Genomic DNA, 27,903 nt, shown 5'->3' with positions numbered 1-27,903 from the left:
TTACCTGGGTTCAGATTTTGGCTCTATCACTGCTGTGTGACCTTGGATAAACAACTCAATTTCTCTGTGCTTCATTCAATTCCTTCTGAGGTAGAGTCATGAAATGGAGGTGATAATATTATCATCTCTCAGGGGTGTTGAGAGGATTAAATGAGATAACACATTTAAGTGTGTAAGTGTCTGGTGTATAGCAGATGCAAAATAAATGTAAGCTATGATGAATATATACAGGCATACCTTGGAGATATCGTGGGTTCAGTTCCAGACCACCAAAATAAAATGAGTATCTCAATAAAGTGAGTCATACGAATTTTTTTGCTTCTCAGTGCATACAAAATTATGTTTACACTATACTGTAGTCTCTAAGTGTGCAATAGCATTATATCTAAAAAAACAATGTACATACCTTAATTTAAAAATACTTTCTTGTTTAAAAATGCTAACCATCATCTGAGCCTTCAACGAGTTGTAATTTTTTTTTGCCAGTGGAGAGTCTTGCCTCGATGCTGACGGCTGCTGACTGATCAACGTGGTGGCTGCTGAAGGTTGGGATGGCTGTGGGCAGTCTCTTAAAGAGATACACCAGTGAAGCCGGCCACACAGATTGACTCTTCCTTTCATGAACAATTTCTCTGTAGCATGTGATGCTGTCTGATAGTATTTTACTCACAGTAGACCTTCTTTCAGAATTGGAGTCAATCCTCTGAAACTCTGCTGCTGCTTTATCAACTAAGTTTCAAGTCTTTTGTTGTCATTTCAACAATCTTCACAGCACCTTCACCAGGAGTAGATTTGTCTCAAGAAAGCACTTTGTTTGCTCATCCATGAGAAGCAACTCCTCATCCATTAAAGTTTATAACAAACTTAATAAAGAAAAAGTATGAAATATTTCAAGAATTACCAAAACGTGACAGAGACACCAAGTGAGCAAATACTTGTTGGAAAAATGGCGCCTATATACTTGCTTGACATGGGGTTGCCACAGACCTTCAATTTGTAATACCATCATAGCCATATTATACATTTTGGTAAAACATGTTTAAAATCTTCATTTAGATCATATCATTAAGTTTCACTAAAATCTATGAGATTGTCACCGGGCTACTGTATATATAGAGTAGATGCTAAAGAAGAAGCCACTATGCAGCCATCCTGTTTAGCTGGGATGAGGAGACTGATCTGCATGAAACAGCCAAGACAGTTAAAGACAGAAGATAAATAAGTACAACTGGATGGCAAAAGCAACAAGAGCTATAGAATGGTAAGGTGGTTAAGGAAGGTATAGGAGATGAGAGGAGACAATCTGCCAGTTAATACATGTCCGACCATGGATGAGTTAACTTCTCAGTGATTCCTTGGTCCTTATTTATGAAATTAATTCATTTAAAATGCCTAGTGCAATCTACATGAGGTAGGTTGAATGGAGTTTTAAAGAATGGGCAGGCTGTTATTAGTGGAAAATGATTCTATTGACAGGAATAATCAGAGGCAGGGATGTTTCAAGTAGTGGAGATACAAATCTTTTAAAAAATTTGATATGTACCATACACTCCAATGTTCATAGCAGCAGCATTTACAATTGCCAAGATATGGAAGCAACCTAAGTGTCCATCAACAGATGAATGGATAAAGAAGATGTGGTATATATATATATATATATATATATATATACACACACACACACACACACACACACACACACACACAATGGAATACTACTCAGCCATAAAAAAGAACAAAATTTTGCCATTTGCAGCAACATGGATGGACTTGGAGAGCATTATGCTAAGTAAAATAAGTCAGACAGAAAGACAAATACTGTATGATATCACTTATATGTGGAATCTAAAAAATAAACTACTGAATATAACAAGAAGCAGATTCACAGATATAGAGAACAGACTAGTGGTTACCAGTGGGGGTGGGGGGAGGGGAAATATAAAGATGAGGGAGTGGGAAGTACAGACTATTGGGTGTAAGATAGGCTACAGGATGTATTGTACAACACAGGGAATATAGCCAATATTTTGTAATAACTGTAAATGCAGTATAACCTTTAAAAATTGTATAAAAAATAGTAAAAAAAAATTCGGTACATACAACAAGAGCAAAAAGTTCACATGTAGTAGCCTTATGTAATTTTCTAATTTTATGTTCCAAATAGCAAACTCTTTCTTTCCTGCATGGCAAAGTAACTTTCACTCAGCATTTGCTTCTCTGTCTATTGGCTCATGTTATAATCCAAGAGAATTAATCCTTCAACAGTGAAAAGATTCTTTAAGAAAAGAAACAAGGCAGAGTAGTGTCAAAGAAAAACACAAAGTCACTTAATTGTAGCATGCCGTTTCCTTGTTTATGAGCAGGATAAATAAATAGATTGATTTCACCCCACAAAGGCAAAAACAGGATTTATTAAAAGAGGAAAGAGGAGAGAGAAAAATAATTATAGTCTGGGAAGAGTGAACCTTGTTTGCACATTTTTTTTTTAATGGCATAACTGATTAGCTGGCAGCAGTCAATATGGACAGTCTGTCCTTGAATATCTTAAGTGTTTATGGACTCTCTGGAAAACCTTTGTGAGCTAAACTATGAAGCTGGATGCCAGGCTGTTTCTCTGTAATGTCTGCCTGTATCTTTCCATCAGCACCTCATTATTAGCTGTACAGGTCTGCACTACTTCCTTCACCAGAGGTCTCAATATAACTGCTGATTTTCTCGAAATCCTTTGCCCCTAAATCTTTACTTCTAACGAATCTCTTCTGAGTCCTTATTTGAAAGTGATCATAATCTGGGGTGCTTTGTAGTGGAATTTCTATTACAAAGAGTTATAATCATTTTTCTAATATGAATTTAAAAGTTTAAACAAAAATATGCAAATTTAAGTTTTCCTTTTTTTCTTGCATTTTCCTAAGGATTAACACCAGTATTTTCACACTTCAACAAACAGAGCAGATAGTAGTGATAACACTATCAAATGAAATGTATGAACGAACTGACCCGAATAAACAAGTTTTCTTTCTCAAATATTTTAACATTAACTTTTTAAATGTTACTTAAAATATTTTAATTAAGACAATTAGTAGCTCCGGTGCCTGCAAACAGTTGATCATGGCTTCTGCCCTGCAGTGAATTATCACAGAAGAAAAATTCGGCAAAATTGCTGGCTTCATGCCCACAGCCATTCTGAAGCAGGAACTCTTCAGATTAAGATTACAACCCGAGAGTAAGCACTATATAATATGTATACTTTCAGAAATTAAAATCTCCTTTGATTACGTTTCTTCCAGTAATGCTTAATGGCTGAATTTGCACCCTTGCACGTGTGTGCGTCACCTCTAAGTGAGGAAAATACATTTTGCTACTAACATCAGTTGAAAGTGAAAATATTGTCCAGTTGCTTCAAAGGTGTTTGCCAAAGTACATATACTTTAAAATCTGTAAGGCAAATTGAAATAATCCTTTATTATGTCTTCTTAGGATGAGAGAAACTTCCCTTTTAGCTGCTCCTAATTTTTTAAAATCATCACATTTAACACGGCAACACTTTTCTTAGAAATCAAAACCTGCTCATCTCAATTCTTTGGTAACAGCAATGAATCCGTACGTTAAAGAAGGGCTGCGAATTGCTGAATCCAGTTTACTATACAAGAGAGGCCCCATGAGCTGAACTGAATAGACAATAACTAACCTTTCTTAACAGTTAAGTATTTTAAAAGACAGTAGGTGCCTTAGAATTTCATTCAGGGCCTTAGAAATCCACATTCACACAGTTCTCACTTGCTCGAGTTTGGTCTGTAACCATTTATGCAAGCCAAATCTTTTCCAGACTTACGAAATTCATAGCATTTTGTAACAAAGACAAAGAAACATCCCTGACAGACTAGCAAAATCATAAGACGCAACGAACTCTCGCGCGATGTTGAGACGCTACCGCCTAACGTCACCGGTTGCCATAGCAGCATCCCGCAGAGCGGAAAAGAGGGGTGGTGCGAGGGGCGGAGCGCGGCTTCGGCGGAGGACAACGGACTTTCTCCTCCTGCAGGTCTGACTTCTACCAAAATGAGCGGCCTGGATGAGGGCGACAACCTCCCTGTCGCTAAAACCTGCGGTCTCGCTACTCCCGACCATGCCCCGGGACATCCAGACCTAAAGCAGTGTCAGGGCGAGGAAACCGGGGCCACCCTGGTGATGGCGGACACAGGTGAGGGCGGCTTGGAGACCGCCGCAGAGGGAGGCGCGCCCCGGGACCCCGCGGGCTGTGGCCTTGCGCTCCGCATTCGGGTTGCTGGAAGTCGCGGCCGCGTTGCGACCAAAGCGGGCCAGAAAGAGGCTCCTGCTTCCACCGAGGGCATGGAAGCAGCCTCTGCCTGCACCTCGGTGGCAGCCGACAATAGCCAAAAAAATGGCTGTCAGCGTAGAGAGCTGTGCAGCCCTGCTGTCGAGAAGGCTCTAGAAGCCTGTGGCGCAGGGAGGTTGGGGTCTCAGATAATGCCTGGGGCGAAAGCCAAGGAAATGACGACAAAAAAGTGCGCTGTTTCAGCAGCAGCGGAAAAGGAGGGAGTAGCGGAGGTGGTGGTGGAGGAAAAGAAGGTGATGCAGAAGGAGAAAAAGGTGGTAGGAGGAGCGAAGGAGGAGGCCCGGGTCAGGGCCCCGAAGATCAATAACTGCATGGATTCGCTGGAAGCCATCGATCAGGAGCTGTCAAATGTAAATGCTCAGGCTGACAGGGCCTTCCTTCAGCTGGAGCGCAAGTTTGGCCGTATGCGAAGGCTCCATATGCAGCGCAGAAGTTTCATCATCCAAAATATTCCAGGTTTCTGGGTCACTGCCTTTCGCAACCATCCCCAGCTGTCACCTATGATCAGTGGCCAAGATGAAGACATGATGAGGTACATGATCAATCTGGAAGTGGAGGAGCTTAAACACCCCAGAGCAGGCTGCAAATTCAAGTTCATCTTTCAGAGCAACCCCTACTTCCGAAATGAGGGGCTTGTCAAGGAATATGAACGCAGATCCTCTGGCCGGGTGGTGTCTCTTTCCACGCCAATCCGCTGGCACCGGGGCCAAGACCCCCAGTCCCATATCCACAGGAACCGGGAAGGCAACACTATTCCCAGTTTCTTCAACTGGTTCTCAGACCACAGCCTCCTAGAATTCGACAGGATTGCAGAGATTATCAAAGCAGAACTGTGGCCCAATCCCCTCCAGTACTACCTGATGGGTGATGGGCCCCGCAGAGGATTTCGAGACCCAGCAAGGCAGCCAGTGGAGAGCTCCAGGACCTTCAGGTTCCAGTCTGGCTAACTCCTGCCCTGTGAGAAGCTCCTGCACAAGTTTCCTTACCACCTCCTCTTGGACCTGTGCGTAGCCAACAGCATGCAGTCTTCCATTTACTTTCTCTTCACACTGGATTATTTTGTCCTTTTGTCCTCTAAATCCTCAAAAATCAGTGGCAAGATAATCGCTTATATGCCCATGCTCTTCTTCCTCTGAGCCTTCCTGCTGTTCTGCATCGTTACATGTTCCAAGTGCACGGCCTTCCACTACTTCTATGCCAAGCACATGATACTGTAGATATGCACTCCCTTCTTTTGCATGCCCTTGGCCCTGTCTGACGATAGCCTTCTCCCAGTTTTTAAAGTGGTTGTCTACCACAAAGAAGCTTGATATACCTTTGCAAATACTTAGCTGGTGTACTTCATACTTTATGCAAGCTGTCCTCCTGATACCCATGTACTCTGTGGCAAGATCTTTGAGTTTCACTGCTGCAAGATGAAGCTTATGTAGATGATGCCAGTCATCAACCCAAACTGAACATTCCAGGCTACCAATAACTGGTTTCCAACTGTCTTCCTGGGTCCATGCCATCCACGCTGCTGGTTATCGCAGAATCAGCAGCTGGCTGGTGGGTGGCTACTAGGCATGAATGAGGTAACAGATGACAGGTGTCTATGTTATCATGTTGGTCGTCTTATGCCTTTGGGCACCCTGCATTGTGATCACATACTGGTGAGTATGAAGGCCTGTGATATGGCCCACCCGAACCTGCACTCAACCTTCTGAATGAGCTTTGCACAGGCACCATCGCCTTCCTCTTCAGGAACTATCTGTAGACTTAAGCTCCTGGGTAGCACACAGGAACTATCCCCTTCCCTGCCCCCCAAATGGCTACCCGTAAACCCAACTGGCTGTCAGGCAGGTTGGGCAGTCATAATATCACAGCGTCCAAAGCAAAGCTGGTGGGGGGTCCCTTCAAGCAGTTAGACTTTTTGAGCCCTAGCTGACAAACCACCCTTAATCAAGGCAACTTTACTAGGCATCCCCTTCTCAACCCCTCCTGCACCCATTCTGAACATGACAAAATTTGCTAGGTTGGGGGCACCGACGAAGAGGTCTTTCTAGTCTGTGGCGCCTGTTATACATCTGTCTCTGTCTGCGTCTCCTTCCCTGTCCCCCCCCCCCCACCGCTTCTTCCTCTCAGAAGCAGTTACAGCTCAGAAACGGAAAAGAAAACTGGCAAAGCAGGCTTTTTGTTTAATTTGCTCTCCCTTTGATTGTGTCCAGGAGAAAGGTACTGTGCATCAGACTCCAGGTCTCTTATTGCTGTCTTCTGCCCTCATGTCTCCACCTCACTTCCTTTAGCAAAGTCTAAACATTTCAAAGGAAAACCTGTAGGTTAATTGCCTACTTATGGGCATTGTTTTTTGGGGCCAACTCTGACAACCCCATCCTCTTCCTCATCCATTTACCAAAACCTGTGTGTTTTCTTGAGCTTTAGTGTGAGAAGCTGAGAGGAGACAGAAGGGCCTCACAGTAATGGCTTCAAGACAGACCCAGAGCAGGCTGTGATCCAAGGCAATCAAAACGTAGTTTCACTCCACCTTTCTAAGCATGGAAATTCTTTTTTGGGCCTTGGACCACTTAGAAATAACCCCAAGGCAGCATTTTGAGGGTCACTCGTGTCCTCTGTACTGTTCTTTGACTGCCCTGATGTCCCACAGCCTCCATCCTACTGCCTGGCCTTCTTGGCTCTCAGTCCTCAGCTTCTGCATTTCCTTCCCTGCTTCTGACCTAACAAATGAGGGAGCGGGCTGCAGACTGCATTGTGGGAGCTGCCAAGCCTCTCTCCTGGGGGTAAGGGTGTGTGTGAAAGTCTGCTCCGCGGGGCTTGGGATGTCTGGACACAGAGCAGTGGGAAAGGTGTCCTAGGCTGTAGAAACTGAAAGCTCAGAAAACAAATGAGCTTGCTGTGGATTGGGCTTGAGAAGGTAAACAGGAAAGACTGGAACCCTGTAGGGTCAGGGGTAGGAGGGGAGGCCCCTGAGGTTTTTCCCAGGAGAGGTGGGAGAATGAAAGTGGTTGATGTTTAAAGAGGATGGTGGGAGGAGTTGCGTTTTCCTTCAGTTTTTCCTAACTCCTCGAATTCACCAGTAGTTTTTTGTACACAAAAATGCAAGTCTAAATGTTTTGTATTATTTTAGAATATGTGAACGATTAATGATGTATGCTCCTTATTTCACTGTGTTTGAGTAAAGTCCTGTTAATTCCTTTCTCCATTTATGCTTTCTGGCAAAATTGACATTTACAGGCATGCTTTTTGCTTGTAATTGAGAATGTGTACAAAAATATCAGGCTTGTTTCCTGTGCAGTATGAAGACTTCTGTGAATATTCCCTAATATATCAGCTTGTTCTGTTCTCTCTTCTTATATAGCTCTATTCTTAGAAATATAATTGAATGTGACCTTTGAAACTGTGCTGTCTTGTGGAAGTATTCTCAAACAGAAAAACCTGTCGTCTTGATATTTCTTGGCCTAGCAGTAAATATTGTACTTGACATCCTATGTTCCTAACCAGTGTAAGTACTTGTAGAATTGCTCTGTCAAACTAAACAAAGATAGTACTTTAGTCTTCTCCTATGTGCTCAAAGGAAAAATAAATCTGTTACTCTGCTGTACTTCTTGTTTTCACCAAAAAATAAAAATAAATAAGGCTTGTCTGTTTTGTCTAGGCTAATAAGTGGTTGGAAAATCATTAAAGTTATCAAGTCGTCACAGTAAGTATCATCCTGAACCTTAAAAAAAAAAGGCAATAGTGCACCTTCCAAGATTTTTTGTGTGAAAAATGGTAAATAAGCCCAAGTGCATACTCATAAACATATTTCCTATACAGTCAGTGTAGGTTTTGGTAATTGAAACACCATATATTGATTTTTGTCACTCACTTAAAATACTGTTTTCAGTGGAAAACTGTTCTCTATGCCCCATAATAGTTTACTTATATATTTATGTTAACTATGTCCCACCTTGGGCTGATTCTTTTATTTAATGAGCTTAAGATAGACTTTTGGAAGAATTAATCATTGGATATTCTTTAAGTACTACTTAAATTGTTTTCCTACAACAGTGTGGTGCTCTAAAAAGAAAGAAAAACAAAAAAGTTATGACAAATATAAAGTCTAGAAACATGATATCAGACATCACAATGTCAATTACCAGTAATGTTTTGCTTTTCAGCAGCTATTACATGAAGAATACCGCATTCTCTGTAGCAGAGAGAACAATGAATGCTGCAAGGTCTCCATAAATGAATCACTGAATATTTTTAGCCATCTAAACAAACATTTGACATAAATGCCCCCAAATTACTGATTTGAATTAGAGATTGTTAATTAAACATACAGTTAAAACAGACTTGCTGACTCTTGGTGCAATATGTATTTGCAAGCTCTATTTGCTGAAGTATAATTTTTCTAGGCCTGGAGAACTTTAAGTATTAGAGAGCTAAGTTTTCTTTTGCATGTTTTATACCTATCTTAGTCCTAAATTCCCTATACAATGTTCATTTTACCTTTTCAATTCAGTGATTAATTTCTGCCTTGTCGACCATCTGTTTCAAGCATATCTCTTTATCCTGTTCTGGATGTAATCAGAAAATCATTTTTGTTGGTTTACTATCAGCTTTAGTCTAACCAGTAGTACTCATTTTTCTAGTAGGCTGGTGCTACTCGTTTGTTACAGATTAACATGGTTTCTGTTCTGTTTAGTCTAATAAAATTAGACTCAGTTAACATTGCCTAGGATTCACGCACCACCCGATCGGTTAACTCATATAGCCCTGCTCCATTTCTTTGCATTGCCTTTTTGTTTTTCTTCCTCAATTCTAGACCCCAATTATTCTTAAATCAGACCTCCAAACCAGTTAAAGAGTTTCTCTCATCCTTTTCACCCAAGAAGTATTACCATTTTGGTCTGCTTGGGCCATTATTGCCCTATGAGTAATAGTGACATACTTCATAATTTCCCTGGCATCCTCTTCTATTTTTCTGGGTATTCAGCTCAGGCCAGACACCCACAAAGTCTTCTCTGACCTTCCTTACCAGGCCCCCTACTCCTCCACATCACTCCTCCTGCTGCTTTTGCTTCTGCTTTACCTCCAGTTGACTCATGTTTCCTTACATCAGTTTTCATCATTAAAAACAACCGCCCCATAAATGACCAATATTGCTAATCATTGAGTTCCCAGTCTCATAGAGTCACAAATTAAGCCTTCGATACCCAATTTTGCGTCAGATATGCATTCCCTGGCTTGACAATCTGAAGAGATCTGAGGTGACAGTAGGTACTTCCATGTTTGTTCTTATGTTACCTTCATAATCCTGACAGTTTTACTGTCCCCTTTTAAACAGTTGAGAAAATAGGCTCAGAAAGTTGAACTAAATTGCCTAAGATGCAAATCACAAATTGTGCTTTCAAGCTAGGGTACTTTCCACTGTATCACAGCCATCTGTACTAAATTTGGCATAAAACAAAACAAAAACCCTATTTATATGAGTATTCAATTGAAGGTTATTCTTAACCCATTCATGATGGTCTTTGAAGGGTTTTTTTTTAAATCACTTATTTTAATTAATACAGAATTCCATAGTTACAGATTAAAATACTCCTGAAGTTACATATGTAATCATGATGTTTGCTGCATAAATGAAATTAGCAGTTTGCTCCCTTCATTGAAGGGAGTAAATGTACAAAAAGGACTTTTATTTATTTAAAACATTTAAAAAAAATTGTATATTTTATTTTATTGTACTTAATTTCTGCTGTACAGCAAAGTGATTCAGTTATGCATGTACATTCTTTCTAAAAATTCTTTTCCATTATAGTTTATCACAGGATATTGAATATAGTTTCCTGTGCTGTACAGTAGGACCTTATTGTTAATCCATCCTATATATATAATAGTTTACATCTGCTAACCCCAACTCCCACTCTATCCCTCCAACACACCTCCATCCCTTGTCAACCGAAGGTCTGTTCTCTATGTGAGTCTGTTTCTGTTTTGTAGATAAGTTCATTTGTGTCATATTTTAGATTCCACATATAAGTGATATCATATGGTAGTTGTCTTTCTCTTTTTGATTTACTTCACTTAGTATGATAATCTCTAGTTGCATGCATGTTGCTGCAAATGGCATTATATCATTGTTTCTTATGGCTGAGTAGTATTCCATTGTATATGTATACACCCAATCTCCTTTATCCATTCATCTGTCAATGGACATTTAGGTTATTTCCATGTCTTGGCTATTGTAAATAGTGTTGCTGTGAACATAGGGGTGTATGTATCTTTTTGAATTATAGTTTTGTCCAGATATGTATCCAGGAGTGGGATTGCTGGATCGTATGGTAATTCTATTTTTAGTTTTTTTGAGGAACTTCCGTACTGTTTTCCATAGTGGCTGCACTAACTTACATGCCCACCAACAGTGTAGGAAGGTTCCCTTTTCTCCACACTCCAGCATTTGTTGTTTGTAAACTTTTTAATGATGGCCATTCTGACCGGTGTGAGATGATACCTCATTGTAGTTTTGCTTTGCATTTCTCTAATAATTACCGCCATTGAGAGTTTTTTCACGTGCCTGTTGGCCATCTGCATGTCTTCTTTGGAGACATGTCTATTTAGTTCTGCTGCCCATTTTTTGATTGGGCTTTTTTGTTGTTGAGTTGTGTGAGCTGTTTGTATTGGGTTGGCCAAAAAGTTTGCTTGGGTTTTTCTGTAAGATGTTACGAACTTTTTGGCCAACCCAATATATTTTGGAAATTAAGTCCTTGTCAGTCTCACCGTTTGCACATATTTTCTCCCATTTCATAGGTTGTGTTTTGTTTTGATTGTACTTTCCTTTGCTGTGCAAAAGCTTGTAAGTTTGACTCTGTCCCTTTATTTCTGCCTTTATTTCCATTGCCTTGGGAGAATGACCAAGAAACACTGGTATGATTTACATCAGAGAATGTTTTGTCTATGTTCTCTTTTAGGAGTTTTGTGGTGTCATGTCTTAAGTATTTATTTTGAGTTAATTTTTGTGTATGGTGTGAGGGTGTGTTCTAACTTCATTGATTTACATGTAGCTGTCCAACTTTCCCAACACCCCTTGCTGAAGAGACTGTCTTTTTCCCATTGTATATTCTGACCTCCTTTGTCGAAGACTAATTGACCTTAGGTGTGTGGGTTTATTTCTGGGCTCTCTATTCTGTTCCATTGATCCATTTGTCTGCTTATGTGCCAATACCACGCTGTTTTGATTACTGTAGCTTTGTAGTACTGTCTGAAGTCTGGGTGGGTTATGCCTCCTGCTTTGTTCTTTTTCCTTGTTTTGGCAACTCTGGGTCTTTTATGGCTCCATAAAAATTTTAGGATTATTCTAGTTCTGGGAAAAGTGCCATGGGTAACTTGACAGGAATCACATTAAATCTGTATATTGCTTTGGGTAGTATGACCCTTTTAACAGTATTAATTCTTCCAAGATCATGGGATATCTTTCCATTTGGAATCATCTTCAATTTTCTTTATTAATGTTTTATAGTTCTCAGCATATAAGTCTTTCACTCCCTTGGTCAGGTTTATTCCTAGGTTTTTTTTTTTTTTTGATGTGATTTTAAAGGTGACTGTTTGTTGACAATCCCTTTCTGATATTTCATTCTTAGTGTAAAGAAATGCAACCAATTTCTGTATGTTAATCTTGTATCCTGCTACCTTGCTGAATTAGTTTATCAGCTCCTGTAGTTTTTTTTTTTTCTTTTGCGGTATGCGGGCCTCTCACTGTTGTGGCCTCTCCCGTTGCGGAGCACAGGCTCCAGACACGCAGGCTCAGCGGCCATGGCTCACGGGCCCAGCCGCTCCACGGCATGTGGGATCTTCCTGGACCGGGGCACGAACCCGTGTCCCCTGCATCGGCAGGCAGACTCTCAACCACTACGCCACCAGGGAAGCCCCAGCTCCTGTAGTTTTGTGTGGAGTCTTTAGGGTTTCCCATATATAGTATTATGTCATCTGCATGTAATGACAGTTTTACCTTTTCCCTACCAATTTGAATACCTTTTATTTCTTTTTCTTGTCTGACTGCTGGTGCTAGGACTTCCAATACTGTGTTGAATAGAAGTGGTGAGAGTGGGCATCCTTGTCTTGTTCCAGATTTTAGTGGGAAGGCTTTCAGCTTTTCACCATTGAGTATTATATTGGCTGTGGGTTTGTCATAAATAGCTTTTATTATGTTGAGATATTTTCCCTCTATACCCACTTTGGTAAGAGTTTTTATCATGAGTGGATGTTGAATTTTATCAAAAGCTTCTTCTGCATCTATTGAGATGATCATGTAGTTTTTGTCTTTTCTTTTGTTGATCTGGTGTATCACATTGATTGATTTGCGTATGTTGAACCATCCTTGTGACCCTGGGATGAATCCAACTTGGTCGTGGTGTAGGATCCTTTTTCTGTGTTGTTGGATTTGGTATGCTAATATTTTGTTGAGAATTTTTGCATCTATATTCTTCAAAGATATTGGCCTGTAATTTTCTTTTTTGGTAGTGTCTTTGTCTTATTTTGGTATCAGGACGATGGTGGCTTCATAGGCCTGTATGCTAATATTAAATTTAAGTCCTCTGTCCGTTAACACAATTCTCCTGCTTTCTTATTTCATGTAACTTTATTAAAGAATATACAGCTTTTCTTCTCTAATATCCTCTTTTAAATTTTAAATATACCATTTTTGATGATTATTTTTACTCTTCATATACAATTAGAAACACTTTTTAGAAACAAATAAAAAATTTTTAAAGTCTAATTACAGTCCAACAGAAGCACTGACTGACTCTGCTAGAAAAGTGGGAGGAAACTTGGATATAAACTCTTAACCATCTTTTTGACAAGATGGAAAAAACTAAGGTCAGATTAGGTGGTAACTTGTTCAGATTTCTTTGGTAGCTACTGGTAAAAGTAGGACTAGAACTTCTGACTTGAGTGAATTTTTTTCACTCTTCAGTGGCCAAAAAAATGCAATTAACTTCTTACCTTGGAGTTCGCGTTTTTCATATTAACAAGAGCAGTTTATAAGCATTTAAAGATGTATTATTCTTTGCCATTGACAAAATAAACATGCATAAGGAACAACAGCTTTATTTTTAAAAGAAATCAAATGTCTACTGAAAGTTTACATGAAATAGCATCTTTCACTTCAGCCCTAAGCTTGATTATGTATGCTCTTTATTATATTCCAATAAGATTTTGGAATTCAATTTCAAAGACAATCACATTTATTAGTAGATATTGAAGAAAGCTACTGACTTTGAGGAAAAAAAATCAGTAACTGTTTACCTACCCTGAGATACTCATCCCCACAATATATTTGGGATTATTTGAGCACTTAAAAATTTAACAAAATACTTAACTTCATTGCATCCATCAATACGTTAAATTCTCTGCTACAATCCAAGTAAAATGATGGTGACCAGTGTTTTCTGATATGTCCATGATGGACAGGGTAAAATTACAGCATAAAGAGTAGCCAAGAATTTATATTGTAAACATTATCTGGGTCCAAACATCTTGCAGCAAACAGCTACTAATATGACTATACATTAGCACATCGAACACAATAATCCTGGATTGTAGTATAACTATAAAACCTCTTAAAGCGATTTTTCTCAACCTCTCTTTTCATTATCCACCCCCCCGCCCTAGGAGAAAAATATTTAATAAATTTAACTTTAAGAAATTAATACTAAGGAATAAGATTTTATTGAGTAGGGTTGAGATATGGAGGACCATAATCCATTGCGTTACACTAAGATTTTTTTCACCCCAAGAACCAATTTTTGCCCCACTGAGAATACATGCCTTAGAGTGAAGTAAACAGCCTTTAACATTATTAGGGAGGAAAAAACCCTAATGGGTAACATTGGAGGCTGAAATAGTTGGCTTCTCTATCATCCCTGTCCCATTTAGTCTCAGAAGACATCATGTCTACTTCCTTGCTTTGGTAACCACAAAAATAGCATAGTTAAAATAATTTAATCTTACTAGACTTGGTGTTCTGAACTTTAAGTTGAAACAACAGGTGTAGATCAGTTGTTCTCAATTCTGGCTGCATTTTCCTGGGGCATATTAAAGACATCAATGCTCATCTGTATCCCCAGACCAATTAAACCAATGTCTGGAGGTTATGGTCTAGTCAGTGGTTCTTGAACTTTAGTAGTGTGAACCACACTGTAATTAAGCACAGATTGCTGGGTCCCATTCCCAGAGTTTCTGATTCTGTATGTCTGGGATGGGGCCTGTAAATTTGCATTTCTATCAAGTTTGCAGGTGCTGCTATGCTAGTGGTTTGGGGAACACACTTTGAGAACCACTGGTCTAGGCAAATGTGTAAATATGCATGTGTATGTATATATATCCCCAGGTGATTCTAATCTCAGAACTGTTAGTATAGAAAATATTAATAAGATTCTTTTCAGTTCTAAGATATTGAGATTTTAACATAATGAGAGTTGTTGGGTATCAAGATGATCTCTATAGAAAGGAGACCTATGGAAAAACATACCAATTTCTTGGTCACTTCATTAAGAATTTGTTTCTATAAAGCATTTTACAGTAGTTTTTGAAAATTAACATTTTTACAGTACATTTGCTGTACATATGGTTCTTCACTTCATTTTTCAGTAAACATAGTTTATTTGGTTGTCAGTTTCCCATCATTTGATAAGACCAATGGAGGGTTTGGATAATAGCCTGCTGTTTTTGAATTGTTTGAAGAGAAACTTGTAAATTTGTAGTCCAGGGGTAATTCTGGGGAAAAAAAAAAAGATTCTGCATATTTCAAAAGAACTTTCATAAATATAAACAAATCGAAATTTGATAGTCATTGATAATAAAACATTTTTAGTTTCATAATTTTAATATTTCTTTTGTCACCTGGATAGGTTGCGTGCTGTAACTGGTAAATGAGAACTAATAATCTTCATAGCCCTTAGTAATAGTTACTAAGAATAATCTTTGAATGCTTAGCTAAATAAGAATTCTAATATGCACAATATGGCAACTTTTTCCATATGATAAGCATCTCACACACACACACACACACACATGCACATACACAAACACAGCCACAAGAGGGGGGAGAGAACATAAAATTCATACTTTATTGATGGTGGGACGCTGTGACATCTTCAATATAAGTATCTCAAAAGCTAGCCTTCAGATATTTTCTTCCCAAGCTTCTTCAAAGAACCATTACCAGAAACATTACAAGTGAAACGTTATATGTCATGTAATGATAGTCATTCCACGTGCAGATACTGGGTAGTCATCCTTATTTCACAAATTTCACATGTAAAACATTATTTGGTAATACTCAGTATTTTGAAAATGATACTAACATAAAAATTATACTTTATATTAAATGCCAGTGAGAGTTATTAAGACCCAAATAGTTAATCCTTATGAGGAGAAAACTAGTGCTAAAGATTGGGCAGAAGGAACACTGCCTTTCTGAGGCCAGAGAAAGCTAAGATTACTATAAACAGAAAAACATTCGTATTAGTGAATTTCACTGGTCTTCACTGCTTCAAATTAGCTGGAGCATATTTTGAGCCATTAAAAAGGTTCATTAAAAGGCATTGGAAAGTACATTGATAAAAACTGAGTTTCTAAAATAGTGCATCTGAGGTCCTGGATTTCTTATAAGCCACAAAAATGATACAGGCTGCGAGCTGACCCAGCCACCTCTTTCTCTGTATTTCCTACACACATCCTAAAGTAAATGTTTTAAAAGCTGTTATAAGGTTAAAATGATTACATTATCAAAATGATTATAAACCAACCATCATGGTAATGTATACTGCAAACTTTTATAACATCTATAAAAACACCTCCTAAGCATTTAAATGTCAATGAGAGAACCACATCTAACAGAATATTGACGAATAAAGAAACATTACATGAATACAAAAAAGGGGGAATATCAGGTTTGTTTTTCATTTCCTATCTCATTTAAAACAAAAATTTTATTCTCTCAGGTAGCAGAAAAAGTCTACTAAGGTTAAGAAATCTGGGTATGGAATAGCCAAACTGAGATCAGATTACTATTGTGTTAAAACAAGTACGTCCAGATTGGGGATTCAACAAGAGGGAGACATTTGCATGTCTTAGAAAAGTCACTGTTGGGTGCTTTTTGGAAGAAAAGAGAATGGTAGACAAAGAACCAAATTCTTGTTTACCACAATGATGTTCTATTAAACTCTGTGTACTAAATACACCATAATATCAACCACATTATCTAATAATTAAATGAAGAGAACCAAAATGAACAAATATTCTTAAACAGTAAGTTCAGTGTAAAACAACACAGAAACAGAACAACTCTCGGGATTTTTTTTAAAGATACTGGCAGGATAACATTTATATAAAGACCCTATCTTCAACATGTCTAAAGCCATGACCATCACACCATTTTTCTTTCAGCCATTTTTCTTACTTGGAGGTCAATTACACAGTACTATCCAAATTTACTGAATATGTTACTGAAATAATAAATTTCAAATTCTGTGTGAGATATAATTTCCTTATGAGAATGTGATCGTAAGCAACGAGTGCTAAGTTAAAGAGAGACGAACACTTTGCTTTCTGAGGCAATGTCTTGGACCTTAAAATCGACAATCAAATATAACTTACCAACCCTCTAACTCTCCCCCCACCCCAAATCGACTCCTTTAGCTTTGTTTGACTACTGGTGAGTCCAAGTATTTTGTCCTAAGAGAAGTTAGAAGACAAAGGCTCTGCCAAATTCTTTTCCAGGGTGCTGAGGAAGAAAGCTTTTGGAAAGTGAAAATGGGAGCCACACTGATGTTACTACTGCTTCCTTAAGGAGAAGTGATTACCCCAGAAGACAGACAGGGGATTATTTTCCCATTTTTTGAGAAATATTTAAATCCTGGAATAATGGAGAGTCACTTTTCCTTGACTCTTTTACTATTTCACAACTATATCCCACTGAACAGTTTCTATCCAGGTATTTTAGAATAATTCAGTGACTTCTATTATCACACAACCCTACTCTCTCACTATAAATTTGAGTCACTTTGAAGGAAAGAAAGAGTGAAATATAAAAAATTGAAAATAATAGTTTAGTCCTGGGCCAGTCCCTCCCTTCAAGTTACAGGGTCCATTTCTTTAATAGGAAAATTGTATGTGAAAGGAAGAAATATATTCTTTAATTTTATGTGTGTAAGCATGGAACAAAATGAAAAAAAAATCTTTTGAAACTGGTGAGAATGAGATATTATTTCAGTGAGTAAGATATATTGACATACTGGATTTGTATAATGGCATAGAGGATGGACCTTTTGGAAGGTCACACATATCTTAGGGTCATCATCATCCTACCAATAAATATCAGATAAATATCTTACTTTACTTTCTCTCATATCCACCCTGTGAGGGTGGTATACCCAGTTTAAGGAAGAAGAATCTGAGGTTCAAAAAAAAGTAGACTTCCACTTCTGAATTGGAGCTGAGACAATTAGAAAAGCTGGATAAAATAAAAACATCAGAGTGAAGTTATTGGAGAGTTGAAGAGGCAACTAAGACCCGAGGACAAACACTTCCTGGGAAGGAACAAGCAGCAGTGAAGTAAGCCAACATTCTGCCACAGCTTTTCCCTTTAGGCACCAGAATTCTGGCTGGGGGCAGGGCAGAGGCAGTTACTAGCAGCAGAAAAACCAGAAGAGATTTTGGCAGTCTTGAAGGGCTACAGAGACAAAAAGTGAGGGGCTGGAACCTGCTATAAACAAAGGGGTGGAGAACCGGATTCTAGACTCAAGCCCTTCAAGGGAACTTCAGGAAACTAAGAAGCAAGCAGAAACATACCCCTCTAAAGCACAGTAGACTTTTCAGCAGTCTCTTGGTATTGAGAAAACAGGGAGGGATTAAATTCTGACCTGAGAGAAGAGAGGGTGAATACCTCGGACTTTCAGTGACACTATTTCTGAAACCAGAATTTATTATTATGAAGTGATTCTCTTTCATGTTAAGGGATTTTTTTTCCTTCACATTAATAGAGCTAACTCTAACTTTCTTTTGGTTACCATTAACATGGTATTGTCTCTTTCTATCTTGATATTCAAACTTTATGCATCCCATTCTCCCCATTTTTCTCTCCATTTTTGTTTTTTTTTTTGGGGGGGGTTAAAATTATTTTACATAATTAGTTCGGTACATGTATCATTACAATGCTTTTGGTAGTTATCTTAGAGATTACGAGATGCATTTTTGACTTAATATCTAACATACTCTCATCTTTTGCCATATAATAAAGGATGTTAGAACACATTTAACTCCAGCTGTCCCATTTTGTGATTTATATGCCATTGGTGTCATATGTCTTAAAATTCTTTATTTAAACCCCATAGAATTTTAAAAAATTGTTTCTAACTGTAAATATTCATTTTAATTTATTCATACATCCTTTTGTTGCTGTATATTCACTTCTTCTTTCATCTCCAGTCTTCCAAGAGGGATCATTCTCACTTTTGCATGAAGAACAAGACCCTTTAGTATTTTCTATATAGTGCAGGTCTTCTAGAGATACATTTTCTCCATTTTTGTCTGTCTAAGAATATTTTTCTTTTATTCTTTAATGATATCTTTACTTGGTATAGAATTCCATCAAGACTGACAAGCATTTTCTTTCAGCAATTTAAAGATATCATTCTACTGTCTTTTGGCTTCTTTTGTTTCTGGGAAGAGTGAGATGTCAGATGTCTAACACTTATGAAGTACTCCTTTGAAATCAATCTGTCTTTATTCTCTGACTGCTTTTAATATTTCTTAATTATCTGGTCTTTAGCAGTTAACTTTGGGATTTCCCTTTATGTATTGTGTTTCAGTTCTTTGGGCTACTTAAACCTTTGGCTTATTTTCTTTCATCATTTTTGGAAAGCTTGTTGTAGCTATTGCTTTTGGCTTATTCTCTCATCTCCTAAGTTTCTAATTATAGGAATCTTATTCCTTCTCATTATATCTCCTGTGTCTCTTAGTCCCTCTTCCGTATCTTCCATGCTTTTTTCTCTTCAGGCTTCATTGTGGCTATTTTCTTTTGGCCTATTTTCCAGCATACTAATTCACTTTTCCTGTGTCTAATCTTCTGTTAAACCCATCCATTAAGTTCTTAATTTTTACTTTTTAATATTTTAATTTTAGAATTTCCACTTTTTACTAGTTTTTATATAGCTACCAAACTTCTCATTCCTTTCTTTTCTGTACTTGAACCTGGTTATTTCTCTTAGTGTAGTCTCGTACCCTTGTGTGCCTGGTTATTTTTCATTATGTGCTGAACCTTGTATTAATTGTTTTTTGAAACAATTTGAGTCCTAGAATGATGTTATCTTCCTCAAAAGAGTCATTAATTCTTACCAGGTGCCTTGGGGCACTACCAATCTAGAATCTCCTCAATCCAGTTTTAGGGATTCAGCTGATTTAAAGCTGAGCTTCAGTTCCTGTGAATGCCTACTTCTAATTCATCCTTCAGAGTCTCAACAGAGATTCAGAGAGTCCACCAGGCCCACCCCTCCTTTGGCAGGCCCTACCTTCCACTTTCTACCCCTGTAGGTTCATGAAACTATGTAAAGGCCACTCACTTCTTTGAGTGCCTTCTCCTGAGTTAGCAAATGGGGGGAAAAGTAGCCCCCAAAGTCAGGTTCACCTTCTTGGCCTCCTTAGCATCCTGTCCTGGTAACTCTTCCCTAGCTTTCTCCTATGACTCCAGGCAGACGTAAAAAAAAAAAAAAAAGTACAGCATTTGTAGTTGGCTTCAGCGGACAGGCAGGTCTTAATTACCTAAACTGCCATATCTAGGTGTTACCCAAGAAAAATCTATAAATGCCATGGGAAAATTTTCTTCTTTTAAAGAAAAGAATTCTAGGGCTTCCCTGGTGGCGCAGTGGTTAAGAATCCACCTGCCAATGCAGGAGGCATGGGTTCGAGCCCTGGTCCGGGAAGATCCCATATGCCGCGGAGCAACCAAGCCCGTGTGCCACAACTACTGAGCCTGCACTCTAGAGCCCGCAAGCCACAACTACTGAGCCCGTGTGCCGCAACTACTGAAGCTCGCGCACCTAGAGCCGGTGCTCCACAACAGGAGAAGCCACCGCAATGAGAAGCACGTGCATCGCAACGAAGAGTAGCCCCCAATCGCCACAACTAGAGAAAAGAACGTGCACGGCAACAAAGACCCAACACAGCCAAAAAAATAAAATAAATTCATAAAAAAATAAATAAAATTTAAAAAAAGAAAGAAAAGAATTCTAGTACTTCAGGTCATTACTGTCCAGCAGCAGGTAAAGCTTTATAAGTATTATCCACCTTACCTGCTATTGCTTCAATACTTGGAATTGCAATAGTGCTGTAAGCACTGATTCTCTTACAAGACCATGTATAAACCAAGGAATCTTCTGTATTTTCCAGTCCAGAAACTGAATCAATAAAAAAAGAGCCCCATTTTTTAGATAATCTGTTTAGAGGCTTTGCCTTCGGTCCCTGAAACAAGAAATAGAATAACGAAACTGTGATTAATTAGTGTTCAACCTCATTATAAGTTTTTTCCACCAATAAGTAAATCAAAATAGAACTGTGTAGGAATTTCAGTTGTTTAACTTTAACCAGACTATATACTGTATAAAAAGTAAAACAAAACTTTGTAGTCCTTTAATGTATTCTCCTCTGGCTTTGTTTGGGAACCCCTTTCTCATCCTTTGGGATCTGGCTTGGATGCCACCCAGGATATTTTCCTTGATTTCCCACAGTTGGGTTGGATTAGGTCTCCTCCATTTTCTCACACTCTGAGTTTAACCCTAATATGGTACTTCTCATAGTATCTTGCAATTATCATACTATTTACTTTTCGCCCTCGACAGATTATAAACTACAGAAGGTTAGGAACTATCTCATGTATTAGTGTATCCTTAAAGGCTTAGTGCCTAGGACATAGCAGGCACAGAAATGTTGTAGACTAAATAAGACTCATTCAAAAAATACTTCTCAGTGTTTTATGGGTATAGTATAAAACTAAGAATTAAAAAAAACCCTATCACGTCCATAGAATTTGGATTATAAAATCTGTCATCCTTTTCTGATGAAAACTTCATTTTGGAGCAGCAAAGAGTCCCAAATATGCCTTTAGATTCATGATTCTTTGCGCTGGAACTCACTTTGTGAAGCAAGATGAAAGTATGTGTTTTTCACGTGATGGTGTTTAGAAATCACTTAGCAAGAATCTATCTGGATTTCACCAAAGATATTTAAGAGCAATATGGAATATAAATATCTATGCTTCTGTGTGTACATTTAAGGTGTATTTAGATATAATTTCTCAAGGTGTAAAGAGAAGTTTATAGTGTCACTTTGATTTTTACTTCATTGTCTTTTCTAAAATAATGAGTGTGAGAAGAAATGACTCACATCTCACAGGCTATATGTAGATAATGGTTCTGCCAACACTGAGTGGTAATCTGGGCTGCACATTATTCCTTTGAAAAGAGGAAAACAGACCTGTTTACCCTTTCTGGTTCAATGTATTATGGATGCTGTTATTGTCTAAATGTTTGTGTCCTTCTAAAATTCATATGTTGAAATCCTAACCCCCAAGATGATGGAATTATGAGGTGAGGCCTTGAAAAGGTGCTTAGGTCATGAGGGTGGAGCCCTCATGAAGCCCTCATGATTAGTGTCCTTATAAAAGAGATCCCAGAAAGCTACCTTCTCCCTTCTGCCATGTGAGGGTACAGGGAGAAGATGGTGGTCTATGAGGAAGTGGGCCCTCACCAGACAATGAATCAGCTGGCACCATGATCTTGGACTTCCCAGTCTCTAGAACTCTGAGAAATACATGTTTGTTGTTTATAAGCCAGCCAGTCTATGGTATTTTGTTACAGCAGCCAAAATGGACAGATGCTAATCTTTGTTTATTCTGATGCTAAAGTTTTAATGACTCATTTTCTCAAATATAAAATATATATATCACTAATCAAAAGAAACATGCCATTTCTTGAATATATCAACAAGGAGCACTCCTATTTTCATTGAGCCTTTATCTTATAGATTTCATCCCTTAATGGTAAGTGTTCTCACCAAGTTTCTATCTTCTCTTCTTCTCTTTCTCTCTTGTCTCTCTCCCTTGGACATCTCTCAATTTTCCTCGCTTATCCTAACCTATCTCCCAAACCAGTCTGATCTCATCCTCCAGCTATTTCAAAGAAATGGGATTCAACATTAAACCAATCACATCTCTCTCCTCACAAAAACGTCTCTCCCCAAAAAACCAGGTCTTTCTCATGACTTCCATATTTATATGAATAAAACCCACCAATTCCAGTTGGCTGCGCTTAAAAACCATCGATATTTTCTGTCTCAGCTCCCACCACCAGCACCCAGCTAGTTGTGCCTCCAGAACATCCGCCATGTACTCTCTCCATCTCTTTCTCACTAGTGCCCACTGTTCATGTTTGTATCACCTCTAGCTGGGCTGCTGGGACAGCCCGCCACAGCATCCCTTCCCATGTGCTGAGCCCATCCTTCACACAGCTGCTAAACGAAAGCTTCGCCCCTGTTGCCTGAACATCCAAACACTGCTAGTGATGCCTTTGGCTGACAAACCTACACATCTGCTATTTTATGGTCAAAACTGTGTACTGAAGCCTGTACATTACAATCTCTGTACACTTATTCATGTTACTTCCTGAACCAAGAATGTTATTTCCATCAGTTGAAAATGTACCTGTCCTTCAATGTTTACCTCACATTCTACATTTTTTATAAAATTTTCCCTAATTCTCCTCAACGAAGTATCCATCCTGTCTTGTTTGTAATTCTTTTATAATTTGTACCCTCTGGAGGCAGTTATGCTTTATTTGTACACTCAAGCTCCTTGACCCCTTTTATCCACAGACTAATATGTTCTGTTAAAAGGATCTGTGTATGATTCTATTATAAGTCCCTGATATTCATAGTAGGGAGGCTTGCACAAATTAAAAACTTAGTATATGTTGAACAAGACAATGGTGTCAGACTGGTCATTTAATGACTGGCCTTATTAAGATATCTCTGCTAATCCAATAAGCTCTTACTTATGTCTGATAGTTGTGATGAAAGTTTTGAGTACTCTTCTGAAATATGTGTATGTGTGTGTACACCCAACAGAGAGCTACCAAATCCTGTCTCTTCAGTCACAGTGGGTGGATTTATTAAGGACATATATGTTCAATGGAGCAGGGCTGGGGTGGGGAGGTGGGGTGTGATGATGAAGGAACATTATTTCAATTCTATCTTGGGAAATAAAATCTTCAAGCTGTTGACTCACTGTTTCCTGTCGAAGAGCCAATTATTAACTCTTTGTTCATGATGTGTTTATAACTAATTAACAAGAAAAGGGGTCTGTGGGAGAAGGATGGAGCTACCGCCTATGTAATGCTAAAGGAAACATTCCCACTGATTCTTCATTTCCTTATTACTGTCTGTGCATTCTCAAATCATTTTGAAGAAACCAAATCTCCTTATTTCTCTTTAGGGGAAACCTCCTCCCAAATCCCTCGGATTAGAAGCCCAACCTCCTGGAAGGTTATTTTAAAGCTCTTTTTAACTCAGTCCACAGAACTTCCAATGTCACACTGAAGACCAAATACTACTCAGTGGAAACCTTGTAGAAACCTGACCCCTTTATTCTAACATTCAGTTGCATCTACTTATAGCTATCTTTTTTTTTTTTTTTTTGCGGTATGCGGGCCTCTCACTGTTGTGGCCTCTCCCGTTGCGGAGCATGGGCTCCGGACGCGCAGGCTCAGCGGCCATGGCTCACGGGCCCAGCCGCTCTGTGGCATGTGGGATCTTCCTGGACTGGGGCACGAACCCGTGTCCCATGCATCGGCAGGTGGACTCTCAACCACTGTGCCACCAGGGAAGCCCTCTTTTTTTTTTTTTTTTTTTTAAATAAATAGACTTTATTTCTTAGAAGTTATAGGTTTCCAGATAAATAGAGCATCTCCTTCCCCCCGAGCCCCGGGGCACCCACTGGTCTTTTCCAGGATGCCATATAGTTGTATGTAGTATGCAGCCTTTTCGGAACTGGCTTCTTTCACTTAGTAATATGCACTTAAGGTTACTCCATGTTTTTCCATGCTTGATAGTTTCTTTTGATTGTTATTTTTTGATTGGATATTTGTTTTTTGACTTATGTTTTCCCTTCTTTTTAGATTGTTCCACTGGAATGAATTTAGGAAAATGCATTTTATTTTCTGACCTTTCTTCTTTTCTGCTTATTTTTGCTTTTATACACTATTTTCCCTTTCTAGATTTATGACGTATTTTACTTTTCTTTCCCTCAAGTCTTTACCTATGTTCATTTTGGGTGGCTCAGGAGTAAGCTTAAGGGAGCTACCAATTTTGTTAAGTTAGACCATGAAGTGAGAGCACAAGGGCTTTCATGGCCAAGCAAAAGAGGTAGAGTATAACCGCAGCGAGTCAGGATCTGGCCGCCTCATCATCAGCCAAAATACGGCCACGGTGCCACAGCACTGGATGAAAGTAGAGAACTCGGAAGACAGACATTACAGACCATTACGTTAATGGTCAACAGCATTTATCTTGGCATCATTTAAGAACTATCCACAAGATCAACTGTAGAGCTGAGATGGCATGAAGATCACAGTAAGTGCCAACAGATTTCATCTCTCTTGGCACAAACAAGCACTTTCTAAGATACGTGAAACACAAGGCTTTTCTTTCAAGGAAAGAGCCAAAGGAGACCCTTACCTCATACTTTCCTTTCTTCTCTAGAGGCTCTGAGTCCTCAGGCTTCCCGTCTCTGTCCCCTCTGAGCTCTTCCAGGATGAGGACTGTCTCCCAATTACTATAATGACAGGCTGGGAAAATATCTGAATGCATGCTGTCACCAAAGTAAACAACCTGTAAGTCAGAGAGCAAATTCTGTTTGAGACATGAGAATTGTGAAAGAGTAGTGTTCATTTTATAGAAGGCAGAAGAAAATCCCTCAACAGGTATCAGAGTTAAGTGATGTAAAAGTTGCAGAGACGTCTTAAATTTCTTTGAATAACTTCACAGGTGACCTGTCCTATTTGATTCACAAGGGGTCAGGTTTAAGAAGTTACACAGTTCATCTGCAGGTAGAAGAAAGGCAGAAGATAAGTGAATTCAATTTTCTAAAATGAAAATGAAAGAGCCCATATGGTTACAGTTAAACCTGCCCCTGGAATTGAAGAGCTGGTGAAATATTGGAGACAACCTGTTACAGAGGGTTAGATTAGCAAGAATGCACAACACAACCAATTTACCAGTTTCTGGGCGCCACCCAGACCTGCTGAAACAGAATCTCTGAGAGTGGGTGGGCTTGGGCAAGTGGACTCTGGGACCCTTCCCAGGCATTCTGAGGCAAAGCCTCATTGATCTAGTCCATGTCTCTTAATTTACAGATGAGGAAACAAGGTTAAGGGAACATGAACTAGAACCTCCAAGGCAGGAGTCCCCAGGGGGCTGTGACAGTGTACGAGCCAGTGGAGTAGGGCTCAGTGACCCACTGACCCTCCTTCTCATGGGGCTCCTGGCAAACGTTTTTTAGAAGAAAGCATCCTGCTGTTAAAAATATACCAACGTCCAACATCAGCCATGTGGCCAGGATGTGAAAAGCTAATGTGTCTTCAGTCTCTAGTATAATCAGTTACTGCTTGTTTTACACATAAAAATGTTCCTGATGGACAGTTATCAGGATAACATTCCTCGGTAACCCACACACTATTCCACTGTATCTCTCGGGTCTGTGGCCTCCTACTTGGAATATCTGTTTTTCTCTGTTACAGAGAAAGACTCAATGTACATGAACAAAGGAAAGGCTTATTTAAGCAGAAGAGGTAGGCAAGGAGGTTGGCAGACAGGCAGGGGCAGGTGATTCCCTCACAGATAACTATGCTGAAGGCATTTAGAGTTATGGTTTCAGTTTACAAGGGCTTATATCTCCAAGCCCTTGTAAACTGGGCTCAGTCAGAAAATACCTTGGGTTCAGGTTTGCCAGTCATTTTCTTCAGAAGTTCATAAAGGTGGACCGCATTCCCTTGGGAGTACCAGCCAGGTTTATCCAGAGATGGCAGGGCCTCTTGTTCCTCGTCATTCTCTGAAAGCACAGTTGGACAATCACATACTTTTTAATCAAGTGATAGCACCCAACTGGACAGACCACACTCTGGCATGGCTGTAGGACACGTACAAGAAGGAACCATGTGGGGATGGGAGCTAGCATTCAGTGATCACCTATATATCATGAGCACTTCATGGACGTAAATATATATACTTTTCAAAGATTTTTTTTTAAGAGCGGTTTTACGTTCACAGCAAAATTGAGAGGAAGGTACAGAGATATCCTACACACCCTCTTCCCTCACAAAGGCAGAGTCTCCCCCATTGTTGGTGATGAAAAATGAGTCCAACATATCACAATGATACGAGTGAACTCCTCCAGAACAAGGAATTCTAAAACCACATTTACAGATAATTAAAGCCATATCACAGCAACTGCCAGTTTAAGGTCAAGAGACATTTATGCCTATTTGGTTGACATTTCAGCAGCCATGTTTTAATTCTTCTACACAATCAAATGAAAACCCTACTATTCTCTAAAGAGTAGTTAAAAAACCAACCACGTATTAGCTTAACATTAAGAGTCTAACGCATATTAGACTCAGCATATTCCTGGAGAAACACAGTGAAAACCAGTTATTTCTCACGTCTGTCTGTCTGTCTGTCTGTACTTAGCACAGAATGTCTTACCATGTAAATAATGTGGGTTTGATGGCAACTGGGAAATGAGTAATTTACGCAAATATTTTTGAAAGCAAATGTACATTTGATATGTAGAGGCCCACTGTACAGGAACAGTGGAAAGGGCATCTTTCCATTGCTTATTAAAAACAAATCTACAGAATCATAATTTCTCACATATTGGGACTCAGTAATTAACAAAAAGGAAAAAAAACCTTCTTTATACAAAGACCAAAACAAAATACTCACTTTACACAAACCCTTCCCTCCCCCTCCCCGTTTCCAGCTCCCACACTGGAAGCTGCTCTGCAGGGTACTAATTCATGCAGGGCAGCCTCCAGGGCTCTGGTAGAACCTCCATAACTGGGAAGCTGTGGGACTCAGAAAACTATTAATTCCAGCAGCAGGGAGCCAGTGTGGGCTGTGAAAGCACCAGAGCCGAAGTGGAAGCAACACAGTCCAAGGGAATAAACTCAAGGAAGCTTCAAGCACAATCTTTATGAACCCAAACATTTTCACACCTCTTTTCATGGTCTATGGGAAACAGTTATATGAACTTTCATTTTCACATAATATAAATAAATGTGCCCTGCAAGCAGTACAATGATGACACTGATTTGAAATAGTTTACTTTAAAAGTATATTAGAAGATAATAAATACAATAGATAAAAAACAGAGGAGGACAAAGGGGATAAGAGAGTGACTGTGATTTGTTTCCTCAGTTTTAAAATGGGATAATAACAGTACTTCCCTCACTGAG

At 39.0% G+C, this 27,903-nt stretch overlaps 2 protein-coding genes across 7 annotated transcripts in view; one reads left to right on the top strand and one right to left on the bottom strand.

Annotated features, from left to right (window-relative positions):
- Nucleotides 1-27,903, top strand: part of TSPYL4 (TSPY like 4) — a 57,264-nt gene that overhangs the window by 12,985 nt on the left and 16,376 nt on the right. For 2 of the 3 annotated variants that reach the window (XR_016395171.1, XR_016395170.1), the window contains exon 2: nt 487-6,009. Coding sequence is in view for 1 of the 3 variants with exons in the window: in XM_030760318.2 (XP_030616178.1) it covers nt 4,060-5,304 (1,245 nt within the window). In the remaining 2 variants the exon portion in view is untranslated. Of the gene's footprint in view, nt 1-486; nt 7,998-27,903 lie in introns of those variants that run through there. The other variant, XM_030760318.2, reaches the window with a different exon arrangement.
- The window catches only part of NT5DC1 (5'-nucleotidase domain containing 1), a 120,598-nt gene continuing 106,126 nt past the window's right edge, over nt 13,432-27,903 (bottom strand). For 2 of the 4 annotated variants that reach the window (XM_022554814.3, XM_022554823.3), the window contains exons 9-12: nt 26,380-26,498; nt 25,127-25,279; nt 20,692-20,860; nt 13,432-15,115 (exon numbers count right to left, since the gene is read on the bottom strand). In XM_022554814.3, coding sequence (XP_022410522.1) covers nt 15,000-15,115; nt 20,692-20,860; nt 25,127-25,279; nt 26,380-26,498 — 557 coding nt within the window. In that variant the 3' untranslated portion in view covers nt 13,432-14,999. Of the gene's footprint in view, nt 15,116-15,466; nt 20,861-25,126; nt 25,280-26,379; nt 26,499-27,903 lie in introns of all 4 variants that reach the window. The other 2 variants (XR_016395169.1, XM_022554832.3) reach the window with 2 other exon arrangements.

This window comes from Delphinapterus leucas, chromosome 12, assembly GCF_059928025.1.
Source record: "Delphinapterus leucas isolate spDelLeu-1000000601 "Yukka" chromosome 12, BTC_Dleu_Yukka2, whole genome shotgun sequence".
NCBI classification, from domain to species: domain Eukaryota; kingdom Metazoa; phylum Chordata; class Mammalia; order Artiodactyla; family Monodontidae; genus Delphinapterus; species Delphinapterus leucas.
This window is presented reverse-complemented; position numbering and strand designations above follow the sequence as displayed.